Source organism: Podarcis bocagei (assembly GCF_964188305.1).
Source record: "Podarcis bocagei genome assembly, chromosome: 7".
Taxonomy (NCBI): Eukaryota; Metazoa; Chordata; class Lepidosauria; order Squamata; family Lacertidae; genus Podarcis; species Podarcis bocagei.
In genome coordinates, this window is record NC_138132.1 from 42,617,413 (window position 1) to 42,635,361 (window position 17,949).

At 43.8% G+C, this 17,949-nt stretch overlaps 1 protein-coding gene and 2 long non-coding RNA genes across 6 annotated transcripts in view; 2 read left to right on the forward strand and 1 right to left on the reverse strand.

Annotated features, from left to right (window-relative positions):
* Nucleotides 1-17,949, forward strand: part of LOC308591786 — a 36,192-nt gene that overhangs the window by 16,054 nt on the left and 2,189 nt on the right. The gene's annotated exons all lie outside the window — the stretch shown is intronic.
* On the forward strand, nt 26-5,140 carry LOC308591790. The gene is made up of 2 exons (XR_014010261.1): nt 26-410; nt 4,618-5,140. It is a non-coding gene; the product is annotated as an uncharacterized lncRNA (long non-coding RNA).
* CMIP (c-Maf inducing protein) overlaps nt 5,130-17,949 on the reverse strand; it is a 143,607-nt gene continuing 130,787 nt past the window's right edge. For both annotated transcript variants that reach the window (XM_081202709.1, XM_081202710.1), the window contains 10 exons: nt 17,274-17,300; nt 16,315-16,363; nt 15,258-15,365; nt 14,361-14,477; nt 12,575-12,715; nt 11,873-11,920; nt 10,663-10,809; nt 9,919-10,024; nt 8,023-8,093; nt 5,130-6,835 (listed from right to left, as the gene is read on the reverse strand). In XM_081202709.1, the coding sequence (XP_081058835.1) occupies nt 6,782-6,835; nt 8,023-8,093; nt 9,919-10,024; nt 10,663-10,809; nt 11,873-11,920; nt 12,575-12,715; nt 14,361-14,477; nt 15,258-15,365; nt 16,315-16,363; nt 17,274-17,300 (868 nt within the window). In that variant the 3' untranslated portion in view covers nt 5,130-6,781. The remainder of the gene's footprint in view (nt 6,836-8,022; nt 8,094-9,918; nt 10,025-10,662; nt 10,810-11,872; nt 11,921-12,574; nt 12,716-14,360; nt 14,478-15,257; nt 15,366-16,314; nt 16,364-17,273; nt 17,301-17,949) is intronic.

Sequence of the window (17,949 nt, forward strand, 5' to 3'; positions counted from 1 at the left end):
TAAACATCTGGACTGAATAGGCTGCCAAGCCATCTGACCACAGTCTTCCCCATTATGACATTTTCTGTTACATTTCTAAAAGTGCAACTATACACATAAATTAGCATATGACAATGTGATGAAAAGGTGTGTCCTCTTTTTTTGCCAGCATGTAAGTGGTTACCCTAGAAGGAATCCCAAAGAACTACTACTGTGTGCAGGCCCAGTGTCAACACTCAGAGCACTTGGGTAGCTGTCAGGACCCCAGGGTCCTAGCAGGGCTGGCTGGCAGTGGAGCCTGCACTGCATCCCTTGCTATGAGCTTGCCCAGATGTGGTGGGCCACTTACATTTCCCACAAGGCCCTGGAGTGATGCTGTGTCAGACGCTCTGGGATACTGCGGGGTGGGAAATGGCTGCAGCCACCGTCAGGTAAATCTCCAGCTGGGGGCCCACTCTAGGAACTCATGTTAACAACATTTAAAAAAAGGCAGGGCCTGAATACAAAAACAGGGGCGGAAATAAAGCCACTGGTTTTCTACAGGTAGGGACTAGCTAAATAAAGATGCTGTTCCCTGTGAAACAGGAACAACTAGAAATTAATTTCTGAGGTTCAAGAAGGGGGAAAAACAGTTTACAAATAGTGCCACTGCCAACACCAGGAAAGCTGTACTACACACTCACACACAGTATTTTTCCTTGCAGCTGTGTGACCTAACTTATCTTTGCTGAGTCTTAACATGTTTTAGTCTCCTTAGATGGGGTGAGTCAGAGTTGAGGAGTCAAAAAGGCCAACAGAATCCCAGTCTGTTTCGCCACCATCCCCTGCTCCCTGCATATGATGCATCTCTGTTATGAGTCACTTGAAAGAGATTTCTTCCAAGGAAAAGCATGCATGCAAGAAGACCCTGAAGCTTGACAGCCGGGTTGTATCAGAGTCGCTCCACTCACTTCCCTAAACTGAAATCTCACTGTTCAGGCATTCCCCAGATTAGAACAATAGAGCAGAGTGATAGCAGGGTACTCAAGACTCCTGGCCTAGAAAGCTGTCATCTGTGGTGCAATCAGGATAGGACTTTAGAACAGAAGGCCAAGGCCTCACTCTGAAGAATGAAGTGCCTCATATCTCAGGTTTTACAAATACTAGCAGCTTGCTTTTCTTTTGAATGGAAGCTCAGAACCTAGGAATTATGGTTCATCTGGAGGAAGCAGGGCAACTGCCCGTCTTTATGAATCCTCATGCTAGATGCACAAATCTTTCAGGGGTTTTTGAAACCCCAAGCAAGCTCAAATCCTCAGAGAAAGGGTTTCAGTAGCACATCAAGCCAATTCATCAAGGGGCTGGGATTCATTTGAATACAGTTACTTAGTTTTCTGATTCAGGTCCATATACAGGGAATGGGAAGAAGGCCCTGATCTGTACCAGAGGGCAATGTCTACTTTGTCACTTACATTCATTCCCTTGGCAGCCAAGCAAGGGGGCCTAGGCCCTAGGTGAAAATGTGGTCGTTATGGCGACAGTGATGTCACGGCCTCTGAGGTGGAAAAGTGGTGGCAACCTCAAGTATGACTTCCTCCCCTACACCCTTTGTTATAGTTTGGCTCAAAAATAGAGATGGTCCAAGCAGCAGCCTTGCAGGGACAGTTTAGCTGATAGTCTCATGCATTGCTGCATACAATACCTCTGGTTATGGGAATCCTGAACAGAGTGGTGGATTACAAATGCAGCACTGCAGGAGCTCTGTCTGGGAACAGGTGCAAATGTAATGTGCCATTTAGTGGCAGGGACCACCTTCAAATCTCACCTGATTATCAAAGAATATTTTGTACCTCTAGAGAACTATCCCTTTCTGTTGGTAGTCAAAATATAGTAGAAAGACGCTGTTCATAACGTTTATGCTGTTCCCAGGGACAGATTAGTGGCACTGTTTTTTTGAAACTCTGTCTCTGACATTGGGTGGCCAACTGTCCTACTCTGTAGAGAACAGTCCTCTAGTTGAGGACACCTTCTGTTCCAGGATGAGGAACCTCTGGCCCACAGGCTGACTTTGGCCTGCCAGGAGTCCCACTTTGGCCTGCCAAGCTATTCTTGGCAAACCACTCACCACACCTGCTGTCATATGCGATGTCAGGTTCGAGACAGGTACTAGCATGGCTTCAAAGGAACAACTGCGAACTTAAAGAGAAACAATTGGGAGCTTAAAGTGATTCTGATCAGCTAATGGGTGGTGGGAGCATCCCTAGCTCCAGAATAAAGAAGGGGATTGCCTTGAATCCCCTGCCAAAATGGAGGAAATAACATGTACCTTAGCAGTGGTTGCAATGCAAACCCCTTTGTGATCTCAGAGCAAAGCCATTTTAAGGCATGCTCAAAGAGGCTCATTATCCATTGTAATGTCAGATGATTGACCCTGTGTGGGGTAGGGCGGATGCAGATCTGGCCTGCTTGCAGGGGAGTGGGAAAAGTTCAGAGTTCCAGCCAGTCAGCCAACCATACCCTTTTCCAGGGCACTCCATTCCATTCCCATTCCCCCCTCCAACATCAAGTTATGCAGCCGCTGACCATGTAGTCTGGGGTTTTTCTCCCTCCTTAGGAATTCCTCCCCTTAAGTTTTTGTTTGTTTGTTTGTTTTTACTTCTTCGCATCTTGGGGTTTTCCCCAAACCGGCTACTATTTCCCATTTTTGTGTAGATGGTCCTGCTTTGGCTGCCTTAAGGATCATCCGGCGGAGAATTGAGCCTGCTCTTAAGATTATGCAATGACAGAACTGTCACTTTTGCCATTTTGTTTTCCTTATTGGGTCTCTTATAGGTTTTGTGTCGCCCCTTGTTTTCAGAACAATTAATGATTGACCTTGTGATGCTTTACAAGCTAACATCTCAAGCTACCTACCTGAATCTCACTCCCGTTGTTTTTAAGACATGCACTGAGACAGGCCTTATATCATTTATCTAGATGGCAAAATTCACTGGGCATTTTGGTGGCGAAGTAAATAACTTACTTCAACATCTCCTACTGCCTTTTGAACTGTATCACTTGGGCAGCTGGTACTTGATCATGGCCTTCTGTTCAACACGTTTAGGAAATCCCTCCAGAATAGGTTTGCAAATTTATGAATGAATATATAGCAATAATAATAACTCTGAGCCTAACCTGCCTCACAGGGTTGTTATGAGGACAATATGGAGAGGGGGGAGAGCCATGTTCATGCCACTTTGAGCTCCTAGGATGAAAGATAGGGCATAAATGCAATAATTAAATATCTAGAGAAGTACTTTGGAATAGAATTTTAAAACAGATTTAGAAGAGATTGTACTTACTGTAAACAAGTTCTCACCAGAGTATTCTGTCTCTTGTGCATAAACCAATGGTCAAGAGAACCACAATAGTTTAATTGTACTATTAGGATAACTCTGAAGTCCTATGAACCCTTTCCATAAACACATTACCTGTTCTGTAGCAAACATGAAGATCTACCTCCCTTTCTCACTCTGAATAAAGCCAATTCCACATACTCTGTCAACTCTCTTTCATTACAAGAGGGTAGAGTTTTGCAGAATGGGGGGGGGGGATGTGGCTTCTAGTTGCTCCCATTCAATTCTTTTTTTTTTTTTAATGGTTTTTATTAAGATTTTATTGGGTTACAAAAGGACATACAGCGCCTCTGCTTTCAGTTCCTACAGATCAGTTATATTTGATGTGAGACAGTAATGTTAATAGACAGTATAAGGTTGGGGGAGAAGAGAGGTGGGAAGAGAGAAGACGGGTAGCAAACTTTCATTCTTTTGCATAGTGTCCGTGCAAGGTTTTTGTGTCAGCGTCTTGGTGTAGTGGTTAAGAGCGATAGACTCAAAATCTGGGAAACCGGGTTCGTGTCTCTGCTCCTCCACATGCAGCTGCTGAGTGACCTTGGGCCAGTCACACTTCTCTGAAGTCTCTCAGCCCCACTCACCCCACAGAGTTTTTGTTGTGGGGGAGGAAGGGAAAGGAGAATGTTAGCCACTTTGAGACTCCTTCGGGTAGTGATAAAGCGGGATATAAAATCTAAACTCTCTCTCTCTCTTTCTATTATTAGTTTTCATTGGTGGCGAGATAGGTTGGGGGCCCAGGGCATGGTTGGTTGCCTTCAGGGGAGTGCAGTGAGTTTTGTTTGCAAGGGGAAGGTGTTGTTAGGTCAAGTTAGCGGTATCGATCTGTATGCTGCCCGCATTTGCCCCTGGCCTTACCTGCCACGGTTGTGTTTGCTTCCGGAAGGGAATGAAGCGTCTTGGCTGAAAAAGGTTCCCTACCCCTACCGTCCAGGAAACATGAGCCAGGGTTATGGTCTTGAAAAGCAGGCCTAGCTCTACCGAAGGAGCTCAGATTGGTTCATGTACTGTTTCTGAGCGGCTTCCCTCCCAGAGCATTTACAAGGCTAATCCAATGCGCCCTCATGTAGCATAAGCCTTCCAATTGTTCTCCGAGCCATCTTGTAACATTCCCACAAACTGTACCAGGAAAAAAAATATGCAGTTACACAAAAAGAAAGGACAATGCACGCCACTAAAAGATATTCACTTACAGTTTATTTATCCCCACCCCACCCCCGCGCCTGAAATTATTTCACATCTTTTTTTTCTTTTTCTTTTTTTTACACAGCTACAGAACAGTAGTAGTAAACCATCGGTAGAAGCAACAGTGCTAAGGATAAAACGTTGGCGTAAGTTTCATCTCCGTTGTCTTTCGTTTTCCCTCACTGAGTTTATCAGACAGCTTGGGATATAAGGCAGAAACAAAACAAAAGCAAAAGCAAAACACAACCCCTGGCACCCTACATGAATTAAGACTTGAACCAACCGTTGTTGTTGTTTTGTGTGTGTTTACAAAAAGTGGGAAACAGAGAGATGACAGAGACTTGAAGTGTGAAGAAGCTACACTAGCAACATTTTTAAAAAAACAAAAACAAAAAAGACAACCAGAACAGCAAAAAGCATCGCTTCCCATTGAATACAATTAAAATATGCATGCATGTATGTACAGTATATGTATATACATGTACATACATACATATGTGTGTATAAGCACACTGCCTGGATGTTAAATCTCTTCAGGTGCCCCAAGAACTGAACAAACATCTGCTAGTAAACTCAAAAAAGTTAAAACACATAAAATGCTTCTTTTCTTTTTATTTTAAAAAGCTGCTCCATCCCAAGAATGCTTATTGTGAAAGAGAGAGAAAATAACCCAAAAGCATATTTATAAAAAGAAAGCTTATTTATAAGGGTTTTTAAAAATAAAATAAAATAATAATAATAATTTTTCTGAGCATTTGTGTAGGACCCATCTCATCATCCTAGTGCCCTCCAGATGTTTTTGACCCCCCAGCTCCTAGGGCTGATGAGAGTTGCAAACCCAAATATCTGGCGGGCATTGGATTGGCAAAGGCTGGTGCAGGCAGATCAGGAATATGGATAGTGGTCATACATATTTTGAGGAGCAGCTTAGCAACTGATCGTGGAAAAATCTCCCATCTCATGAAAATAATAAGAATAGTAATAGTAATATGGCAAGTGATCTTTGTATGCATGGAACATAAGCGAAGCTCTGGGAGAAGGGAAGGAGGAGTGAAGGTAAAGAAAAATGCACAACACAGTGGCTGTGAGGATGAACATGCCCTTGAAATATAGGACGTAAACAGAAAACCAAACAGGCACGCCTTGGCAAATCTAACACAAATGGTTGACAGCTCAACTTAAGTCTAATCTTGAACTTAAGTTTTTAAACTAACATTTTTCTTAATTACAACAAAAGGTAGTTTCCTTACCACTCCAATTTCCTAACCCCAGCACAGTTTGAAAATGTATCAGGTAATATTCACAACCTCTTCCTGACTGCGCACTCATCTTTTTGCTCTTGTGTATATAGATGTATTCATATGCATATTTTTTCTTTTATCTGAAGAAACTTTTGAGTGATTTGTAAATCAGAAATCGGTGGGGTGATGGGGCTGGACAGAGACTACGTAATACAGTAAGCTTTACTAAAAGACAGTTATTCAAAGAGGGTTTTCTGTTCTTTAAAAAACAAAAACAGTAAGACCAACTAGTTCATACAGTCTATATGCGAATCAGAATGAAACAAACAAACAAAAAAGATAAAAGAATTAACAATTCATAAATAAAAGACAGGTCCCAGACCTGTTATTTGTGAACCATTTTTTAAATAGGTGCATTATGTAAATTGTATGTACAACAAAATTACTTTGCATAACGATCGTAAGAACAGAATGAGAGGTGAAAATCATGTTTTTTTCTTCTCTTGATTTCTCATACTTTTTTTAAAAAAAGAGAGAGAGCAGGAAAGATGGTAAAGCACCTAAAGACTGAGGGTCCATCCAAGAAAAAGCTCTGATGTATAACCCCATATTTTTTTTCTTTCCATATGGCATTTTAAAAACAACAACACAAAAAAAGCAAATGAAAATTGAAACAGATTTCCCCTCCCTTTTTTCTTTTTCTCCCCGGCTGCGCAATCTTTCTTCCCCCACCCCCACCCCCTTCATTTAGATGATGTTGAATTTCAAAGGACGAAGCTCAAAGAATTTGGCAGGGCCTGGGGCATGCTCAGTTCCCCCTCCCACACGCAAAGCCACACTCTGCTACCTCACAAACACAACTCCTAAAATCAAAGTCCTCAGAACTTGCTGCTCTCTATAGGTAGAAGCCAAAAGTTTATTTCTCTGCTTTTATTTTGTTGCAAAAATTCTCTTTTCCCCTCCCTCCCTCTCTCCTTGTCAAATGCTACGAATGCAGCCCACGAGATTTCACCATGCCTCTGTGTAGCGGACATCCACTTCCTTCAGGTTGGGCAATTTAGCCTGGTTAAAGAGAAAAGGGTGGGGTGGGTAGAGAGAAAGAGATAAATAATGAGCCGGTCCTTTTCAGATTTCCACCAGAACTCAGTAAGATTCCTTGTGAACCATCGCTAGGCATTTAAGTTCTGCTTGTATATTTTGTATATCCATATTAAATGAAAGTTTGCGATTTAAAGTGCTTAAAGCCATGGTGGCTGGCGCCCATTGGTCCTAGTAGGGCAGAAGACCAGGAGCCCAGCAGCAGGTGGCGCTGGAATCAACTAATTCTAGTTTTCTTCCCCTTCCTCTCCCTCTCTGAGTTCTACAATGGCAAAACTCAGACTAATGACAGGCAATGTCACCCCTTGGACTGGTTAGCATTAAGAAGGCAGGCAGGTGAGGGGCTGGCTTAGGGCACACAGACTCTGGTGTGGCAGTGCCCCATTTGCCCCAACAGATCAGCCTTCACTGATATAAAGGGAGGTGAATGAAAGGAGCAGCTGCTGTCCAACTGCAGGTTTAATGAGCTTCTCTGCCCTAGGCGGAGTTGGAGAAGATGTGGGACGATGATCTTAGAGTTGGGTGCCTTTGATGAAGTATCAAGCTACCAAGTAGATCAGTCAATTGGTAGCCTAAGAAGGGGACAGAGCTCAGTGGGGGAGCAGGGAGAAGGTCCCCAGTTCAATCTCTGGCAGCTTCTCCAGGTTAAAGGATGGCAGCTGGCAGGTGATGGGGATCCTGGAATGCGGCTACCAGTCAGTGTGAACAGCACTAGGCTAGGTGGACCAGTGGTCTGACCTGGTAGACAGCAGCTTCCCACATTCCTGTAAGCTCATTTCGTTAACTTCAGGTTTAAAATTCTTGTGAATAAATCCTTTTAGCGGTGGTGACACTGTTTGCTCTTTCACATCTTGAACAGGATGGGGAATCTCTGGCTGTCCCGATGATCCCTGACCACTGGTGATGCTGCTTGGGGTTGATGGGAGATGGAGCGCAGCAAGCACCTCAAGAGCCACAGACTCCCTGTCCTTGTCTTAGGTGCATCACATGATCACCACCTGGCCAGTGGCAGAGAGATAGAAAGCCATGCAGGTTTCCTGGCAATTCTGCAACATCGTAAGAAGAGCTAAGTGTTTTATGTGGGATGGCCTGCTCTCTTGCCACTGGGCTCTTTCCCAGACATGTCCCACAGCTTCAAAACTTTGACATACCTTGAGATCTTCATAGGTGTCTGCCGTAAGTTTGGTGCTATTCATATTTAAGCTACACAGGCTTTTCATGGCTAGGAAATAAATAAGCAATATGTTACCCAAAATGCAAATGCTGCCATGTTGATGTATTGGGGGGGGGGGGAGATCAACAATCCATTAGGGCATTTGGCCAAACAAAATGCCACTAAATTGTGTGCAAGCTTTTTGAATTCTGGAGAACTCAAAAGCTTGCACATGATTTTATGATATTTTAGTAAGCCAAATAAAAACATTGCTCTAATAGGATTTTTTATACAACATGTTGGTTGTAGACACATGCTTCTGCATATTGAAAGATGGCATGATAATGTCTGAGGGGTCGATATGTTACGGAGGCTGCTATGTTGCAGACCTTGCTTAGCTAAAAACTTAACTGACTGGACTTTGGGTCACTGCTTGTCAATATTTTCTCTGCAAACATGAGAGCTAGAATCTTGCTCCCCCGAATCCCCCAAAACAAAGCTTTAGATTCTGAACATGAAGGGTGGGGGACTGATGTATTTTGCACTAGGAAAGTGCTTTAAAATGTTTTGTATGACACAGTGCAAATGAGTCATACTCATAATTCTTGCTCTTGTTTGCACAATTTTTCTTACTTTTTTGATAAACGAGAATACAAAAAACACCCCAAATAAAGAGTGTAGGCCTTCTGAAGCCTATAATCAGCAACCCAGTGAGATCTCCCTTAGCTATGCTAAACATGAAAAGCCCTACAGAGAAACTGTACCTATCAGTCACACCCTGTCACACCTAGCCATTATCAATCCCTCACTGTCTATAGGAGGGATCCCGATGTACACATATCATTTGAAAACCTTGTAAAATCCATAGAGCATCCTCTCTTCTGCAGACAGTCATTCTCCAACTAGTGGAGCACAACCAGAAATGTGATGGAGTGGGTGGGAACATCACATGGAAGAAGAATCGCCTGAATGGGGCTAATATGGCGCATCAAAGTGGCTTGTAAAATCATGTTCACTACATATAAAATAGTTTGGTCTTTCCAAGGGAAAATAGGATCAACTGAAGAAGGGTTAGATGAATTAAGAAAAATGAAATGTGGATCTAACTAATGGAGACAGTTCTGATTACTGTATAGGTTGTAAAAAAGAATGGATGCTATAAAGGAAAAAATAATATTATAAATTATAGTAGATTGGCATTACGTTAAACAGAAGAGTCTTAATCTTATTAGTAGAATATATTGTGCTTTTAAGAAATGTAATCTGACTCCTGACATAATGTTTTGGGGGGGGCTAATTTTTATTTATATTAATACTTTAATCAATAAAGTCATACACTTTGGTATGGAAAAAATAAACATCTTTAAACAAGTGTTCACACAATGGCCTCATTTGCACTTAGGTCAGGGCACAGAACCTGGGCACCTGTCCCAGCCCACCAAAGGAATGAGTTTGTCATCACTGACGGGTAGGAGGGGGAATCACCGCAAGGGAAGCGGATCCAAGAGGATGCTTAAAAAACAGACTTTAACCTGGATGAATCTATGTGGAACAGTTTCCCTCCCTCTGGACTGCAATCCCCACTTCACTCATCAACATGGATTGAAACAGTATGCAAGTCACAGGAATTTGCAGTTCTCAAGTATGAGTACACCAAGGAACCTGTGGCTTCCCAGATAAGATATTGTACTCCTGTCATTCCTGACTGCAGGTGATGCTGGCTTGGGCTGATGGGAGTCCAATCACACCTGGAGGGCCGTAGTGCAAAAAGGGTGCATCACTGGGAGAATAAGCCCCCTTCAAAGGGGTTCAAAACAGTCCTGAGACAATAAAGTTTGAGCCCAGATGAATCCTCTCCCTACCCTGTCATTGGTCTGCTTCTTTGCTTACTTACAGCTCAGTGCCAGCAGCCCAGCGTCGGTGACAGGCGTCTCACATAAGTTGAGCACTTGCAGCATCGTGAGGTGTTCAGAGAGAAGCCGCAAACCTGCATCTCCAAACTGGAGGGGGTGGGGGAGACATGGAAGTATTATACATGAGCAGAGCACTATGGGAAAAGGAACTGGCCTTGCAGACACAGAAGACTGTTATCTTTCTGCACTAGTTTACATCCCAGCCATGCAGAAGTCAGATTTTCACACCCACACCCACCCAGCAAGAAGCATGATGACAGTTGATAGAATCATAGTATTGTAGAACTGGAAGGGGTCCAAAGGGTCATCTAACCAAACCCCCTGCAGTGCGGAAATCACAGCTAATGAAGGAAACTTAGTTGAAGGACACAATTCAGTATGGACAGTGTGGTTGAGAGATGTGCCCTGAAGAGTGGGATGTGTGGCCTGAGCCATGAAGGCTATTTGTGGCCCACAGGGTGGAGGTTCCATATTCCTTTTCTACATGCAAAGCAGGTATTATCCCCCAGAGCTGTAAGTGCGGCAAGACTCTTGCAGTGGGGCTAACAATTTTGGCTGGAAGCAGAAAAATTGGGGGAGGGAAGGAGTCTGCTTATAAATTGGGGGGGGGGCGGTTGCAGGCAACTTGCACTGTCAGAAAACCTTCTCATATTGATGCGTTGGGCAATCTTGGGCATGCCTCAGCTCAAGCAACTCCTCTCCGCTGCTGCTTCCTTAGCTCGTACCTGAGTTGACCACAGGTTCAACTGCTTGAGCGAAGGCAGCTTGATGAGATGCTCTGCGCAGGCACTCGTGACGTTAGTGAAGGCCAGGCTGAGGTTCTCCAGGTTGCCGAAGGAACCTGAGCTTAACAACCGGGCCAGGTCTGCGTCCTAAGGGAGGAAAACAGCACAGATCAGATTGGCACAGAAACTGCTGTAGATATTGGCAGGAACTTTCAAGCTCTTGCAACACAGGCCACAGTTCCTGTGTTGCGAAAGTTGGTTAAATTCTGGGGGCAGAACCACTTAATTCACACCTTTCTGAGCATTCTGCTGCAGACTTCACCAACCTGGTGCCCTCCAGGTATTTTGGACTACAACTCCCATGTGCCCCAGCTGGCATGGGAAGGGCGTGTATGGTGTAAGATGATCTTTTAAATATCCAGGTCCCAGGCTGTATAGGGCTTTATGCACCAGTAGCAGAACCTTTAATTCAGCCTGGTAGCTAATTTAAGGTTACCAGACCCCAGATTTATAAATCAGTCCCCATACAAAATCCATTGAAGTTAAAAAGTGTCCCCAGATTCATGGGGGGGGGGAATCTGGTAACCTTAAGCTAACTGTCAGGCAGTGCAGTTCTCTCAGAGTAATTTGATGGTGGTACTCTGTCCTAGTGAGCAGTTGAACTGCCTCCTTTTGCACTGGCTGCATTATGGGAAATTTGAATGATGGCTCCAAACCAGATGGCGTGAGGCGCCTAGGGCAGGCTGCGGTGCAGGGCTCGGACCTGGAGCTCCAGCAGCTTCCTGCAGATGCCTTGTGCTGATGCTGGGCCTGCTCCACATGCATAATCTAGACAATCCATACAACCCTATAAAGTAGGGATAAAATAGCTTTAACTCCTGCATAGCAGGAGTGAGAGTACAACCACAGGCATCCTGTTTTGCAGCTCAGACACTTGGTACTAGGCTACATAAGAGAATGGCCAAGGTCAAATTAGGCTTTCAGCCATTCTCCAGACCCCAACTGTAGATTACCTGGCCTAATCCATAATCCAGTTCTGGCTCAATGTAAAGTTCAATGCCCTCCGATAACCCTCCAGATGCTGTTGGACTACAACTCCCATCAACCACAGCATGCATGACCAATGGTCAGGGTTGATGGGAATTACAGGAAAGAGAAAAGCTTTTCTGCATGCTTATGATATTGCTATAACTGGAAAGCTAAAACTTACTGTGGATTTTGATGGCAGTGTTAACCTGGTAGGACCGCCTTTCCTTTGCTGTAAAAAATAACAACATGTTGATTAAAAACAGGGATGTTGCTTCTGTGTCAGAGCACACACTTTGCTGGTGGAATGCCACAGGCTGAAATCCCCTCATTTCCAGTTAAAAGGGCCTCAGGTGGCAGGGCAGGGCCTCTTGCTATTCCACATCCAAAGGCAGTACACTGCTGTTTACTTGAGTAAGTTGGTAAGTTGATGCAAGGGAAGGGATGAGATCTCAGGAGCATGGAGGGAGCTGGATTCTGCTTCAACAGTCAGCTCGAGATCTGGAGATTCAGGTGCAGAGTGACACTTTTTGGAACTTCAGAGAATGGGGTGGGTTGGCGGGGTGGGTGTAGATTATATATACCATTGGCCCACTGCAATAACTATTGTATCACTTTCTATTTCACAGTGTTTAAAATACATTGTAGGCCACCCTCAAGAACACTGGTCGGTAGGTGGAGTATAAATACTTCAAAATAAAGAAACAGAACAGTGCATCTTCCTTTGGGAAGTCCAGACTTGTTACAAGTGCAGTCTGAAGAGCACTGTAACTTTCTGTGCAGAGCCGAGCCTGTCTTTAAATATCCTTCGTGCCTTAGGCCCCACCTGAATCTCCTCTGGTGCCTGTTTTTGAATAGTGACGGGGCTGTCAATACAGAGACTCACCAGTTCTTTCAACTCCCTCTGCCTGTCACAGAGCTGCTCGTACATTTTTTTCCCCACGTCAGTGCTCTCGAGGGTTGAGATGATCTGAAGCTGGGTGTCTTTGTTGTCGATGATGTTGTATTCAAGCATCAGGCAAAGAATCTGACAGTGGAAAGATAAGTAACATTTACTCTACAGCTTGTTCACTGGGTAGCTTGGCACAACCCACCCCTCTCTCTTCTTTTTGAATGCTTGTTAAGAAGCAACTTTGGCCTGAGTTTTCTGCCCACTTGTTTCTTGCAAATGCCCTGTTCGGTTGGTTGGGCTGTAGGATAGTGACTGGTTCAGCAAGCTCTGTGGCTGGGCGGAGATTTGAACCCAGGCCTCCAACATTCTTGTCTCCAACATTCTATCCATTCAATTATGCTGGCTCTAAGAGGGCAAATGCATTATTCATTCCTTCATTTTGTTTTTCCTCGCCCTCCTCTGTGAAATCAGTAGGGCTGTCACTCAATTAAAAAAAATGAGGCAGCCATCTGAAGCACACTTGCTGGAGACGATAAGCCCCACTGAACAGAGTGGGGCTTAGCTTCTGAGTAACCATGTGATTCCATTGTCAACCACAGAAGTTCTATTCAGTTAATTAATCAATTATACCTGAATACATTTGCACGAGAATGAACTAACCATTCTTAAGGGGTGGGTGGGAGCCCACTTCTTTTATTTTGAAAGGATGCAGGGACATATTGCAAGAAGCAGAACCATCAATAGGGCATTCCACAGGACAGTTTCTCTTAACATGCTGCCCTCCAGATATTTTGCACTCTAACTCCCATTATCCCCAACCATTAGTCAAGCTGGCTGGGGCTGATGGGAGCTGTAGTCCAAAACAGCTAGTCTGGAAACAGGTTGCTGAAGTCTGCTGTTAAATTTGTTAATGGACCATAATGGCTTCCCCCAAGAAAATCTGGGACTGCAGTCACATGCAGGGACTGAGAATTCTTTGTCCTTAATCATGTCAGGGAACTATTAGTTTTCAGGGTTCTTCTGTTGGAAAGGATTATCGTTAAAATAGCTTATGAAATTACTTAAAAAAGTAAAAATGTGCACTTGGCTTTAGCTTAGCTTAATCTTTGCGGCTGCATTTCTGTTTTGTTTTGCTGTTTTTCACTGCATTTTGATTCATTTTTGTTTGGAGTGTTTCGGAAAGACACTTTGGGTAGCCTTTAGGGCAAGGTGGGGAAGCATGTACAGTTTCCAAATAAATACATTTCTTTATCTTTATCTTTGTTTTATTTTATTTTATTTTATTAAATTGATGCCACCTTTCCCTTTCAAAGGAACCCAGGGTGGCCGGCACACAAGAGATTAAACTTCTAAAATCAATTAAATACCAATGAAGGCTGGGAGGCATCTCTTCTTAGAAGGCTTCGGTAGGCACCAAAGAGGCAACAGGGTGGCACCTGTCTAATATTTAAAAGGAGGCAATTCCAAAGAGTAGGTACCACAGCACTAAAATCCCAATTCCTATACTCTGCAGAATAGACCTCCTGATAAAATGGAATCTGCAGCAAGCCCTCACCTGCAGGGCATGCTGATCAATGAAGGGGTAAGACAACCTTTTTGGCAACCTGATCCCAAACTGTATGTGGCTTTATACACCAAAACCAATCCTCTGAACTTAGCCCTGCAGCTAAGGGGCAGCCAGTGTTGGAATGAAATACAGGGTTCCTAGTTTCTAGGCTATGTGACAGATTAAGAGGTTTGGCACCACCCAGTTCAACAGTCTCATTATTTGATGCATTACCTCCACCATGGTCTGGTTGCCTCTCAAAGCTAGCAGCATGCAGGGCCCAAGTTTGTTCTCAGCCAGTGAAAGCAGGAACTTTTTTGTCTTATAGCAGGAGCCCATTAAAATGTGAACCTGTGAGAGCAAGAGAGAGAGAGAGAACCTGGTTAGAGGTGCAGGCATGAAGGAAGAATGCGGCACTCTTTAAACCAGTCGTGTATCCAAGCATCAGAGGAAATCCTTCATTTATATATATATATCTCCCCTGTTTGGGGATATATATATATATCTCCCCTGTTTGGTCACTCACTTTTCCCTGGAGTGAGGAGTGAGCTTACCAGCACAGGCCAGAGCCCTGGCCTCAAATCAATCCTCTGGAACAATCCAGGAGAGAGGTGGGGGAAATTAGCAAATTGGCCCAAAGAGCTGAAATGGATGCGTGTACAATTTTCACACACGGGGTTTCCCATGTACATATATCTGCTTCCTATCCACAGTTATAAAAACCTTATGGGACTGGACTTCCAAATCCAAAGAAAGGATCTGGATTTTGCAAAGAAAAGATAGGGCAGTGTATATAGAGGGACATGCTTCAAAATTAGTCAGACAATCTTGATTCATAGCAACAGCAAGATATGTCACTCCATATATTTCAACACAGCGATTTCAAATATTCAGAGTGCTACTGACAATGGAGAATTTCGACTAAGGCCGTAGCAAAATGGCCCTCTCCCATTTTTGTAGCTCCATTTACAGGCTGCATCTGTGGGAGGATACATTTTGGGCATCTTCAGGAGAGTGGGATGTGTATATCCGTGTGTGCAAAAACTCACCAGCACTCCTACTCCTACTCCAAACTTCTGAATATATGTTCAACCCATTCCCAGTTTATTCAGAGTTACAGCTGGCACATACCATGCTGGCAAACAACTCTCCATCATCATCGCAGGCTACGCCACCAGGGCTGTAGAGCTGGAACCAGCCGTCTTTGCCAGCCCGCACACTCAGCAGACATGAGTGGACCTGCCAAGCAAGACACAAAGGCAATGAGGAGTTGAGGCTCTTTGCAGCACCACCTCTCCACTAGTCCACAGAGAAGCAGGTTAGCAAGGAAAGAAAATAGCAAACAGCTTCGGAAGCACCTCCAGGACTAACTAATTTAATGTGGCATAAATTACTGTCAACTAATGTCTACTTCCCTGGATGAAAGAGAGGTTTTTCCTTATACATTTGGGAACACAGGGAGCTGTCTTAGGCTGCATCAGACCATTGGTCATTCTAGCTCAGTATCGTCTTCAGTCACTGGCAGTTCTTTAGGGTTTCTGGCCGGAGTCTCTCCCAGCCCTACCTGGAGAGGTTAGAAACCTTCTGCATGCAAAACAGATGCTCTTCCATTGACAGAGAAGAAACAAAATAAGAACTCAGAATATGTGCATATGGAACCTTTTCCTTGCTCTCAATTTGGTGTTTGACAATAATAGTAATCTACAGAGAACTACAAGTTGCAGTGTAGGACAAAGCACATTTGCTGCGTCTTTTGCCTTCTTGTGCCCCTGCAATATACAGGCCCTGTACAAACATCCTGCCTATCGTAACAATGGGAGCTTTGCCAGTGGTGTTGTGACATGAAGACTCCAGTGTGTCTGCCTCAGCTATTTCGACAGATGTAGAGAGGGGGAATTTATTTGCGGCATTTATTTAGCACAGGAAATTAATTCTTGCCGGTTGCAGTTCTCCCTGCTGAAGTGACATCAACAACAGATTCTAGGCACCCAGGGTGGGGCGCATGTTTACGTAGGAGGAAAGAAGCCATTCATACTAAGGCTTATGCCCCCAAGCATTCTGGGGACAAACTCAAGGCAGAGAGAGAGAGGCTGACAGTGCTTTGGAACGCAAAACTACTTAAAAGCCAGAACTTTCTGACAAGCAAGTCTCCCTGTCCCTTTGATCATGATGCTGGAAAGGAACTCACTTCTTGTCTTGGATCTTCCGCGAATCTTTGAATGACGTACTTCAGCTCCCTTGAAAGGGCAAAAGAGAAAACAAGAAGCAGAACGATGAGTGGCTATTGGTCGGCTCCAAAATTTACACAGCTGCAGCATTTCATTTTGGTTACGCTTTAAGTGATTGATGCCCCTCTTCTGGAGAGGGTGCAGGGAAGCGAGCGGAGAAAGCATTTCACAGGAAGGAATTATGAGGGCTTAAGGAGTTGCCAAGGCGGTGCATATAGACTAGGAAGGGGCTTTGCAAATGCCTGCAGGCGGTCCATCTTAAAACAACCCAAGCATTCAAAAGTCATCCCAGTCTTATAACTATCATTTGAGCCAGGCAGAAGATGTACTGTTAGCTTTAAAGATAAATGGTAATAACCCCTTGGTACAGACCTGCTTGGACTGCACCACTTCAGATTGCAAGGAGGGGGGTTGCATGTTTAAATGCTCTGCCTCACCATGTAAAAATCCTCACTGTATGTAGAAAATCAGCACTTGTCCTTAAAGGACTAGGCTCGAGCATCTCTTGCTAACCTGCTAGGTTTCTATATGCAGGGAATACAAGTTGTGTTTTTTTTTTAATCTGTGGGTGGTAGTGGTGGAAAGATTCAAATGTGCAATTTCTCATAGCTGCGATCTAAAGTGGTGCAGCTGTCATGGTGGAATAAGTGACTGGGAGAAGGTTTAATGGAGAAGTGCTTTCATGCTGACTGGCATGGAAGAGATTTCTCCAGTAACGGTGGGTTTTGCTCCACTTCCTCATTTTTATTAAGAATGTTTGTGACTCGTGTGTGTGGCTCTAAGCCCTACCATTCTGATTCTGTCAGCAGCTTTCAAAACCTCAGTGCTGAAGGATAAGAGGAACACAGACACATTAGCCTTTGCTTAGATCTGGCTTATTTATATCACAGGAAATAGCTTTAACCAAACAAGCACTTACTTTGTGAACTTCTCATGCGCAAGAGCCCTGAAAATTAGACACAGAGAATTATTAATGATTCTCCTTTTTTCATGCGGTTCTTTTCTTCCAAAATAATTGTGAGTATGTGGATTCAATAAGTCTAAAGAGGAGAGCTATAGTCTACATGACATCGACACATACATAAATGCCGCCTTTGCCAACCTGGTGGTGCCCATGGGTTCTAGGTTAGCAAAGGCTGCAGCAATGCATGAAGTATTTACAAAACAAAAAGGGTGGGAGAGGGCCATGTTTTAATTATGTTGAATAATGATGGAACAGAAAAAAATTAAGATTGGGGGTGGGTGGGCTCTGGATGAAAGATATCTAATGAGATGGCCCTCCATTTTGATGATTATATTAATCTGTTTTGGGGTTTTTTTTATTCAGCCTTTTGCGGCTCGGATAACCCTTTTAAACCATGATATATGTTTTAGGATGTAACTAGGTGATATCACCACTGATGTCTTTTATTAATTTATGAGCAGAGGGCGATGTTTATGTTGCAAATTTATTGTAATGTATGTTGTTGGTCTTTTGCTTATTTTGCTTTGGTTCTTGTCTGTTTTTGTAAGTTTTTAGCTGTTTTAAATTTGGAGGTTTAAGTATATATATGTTGGTGGGAAACTGTCGTGTGACGGGCCAATGGCCGTAATAA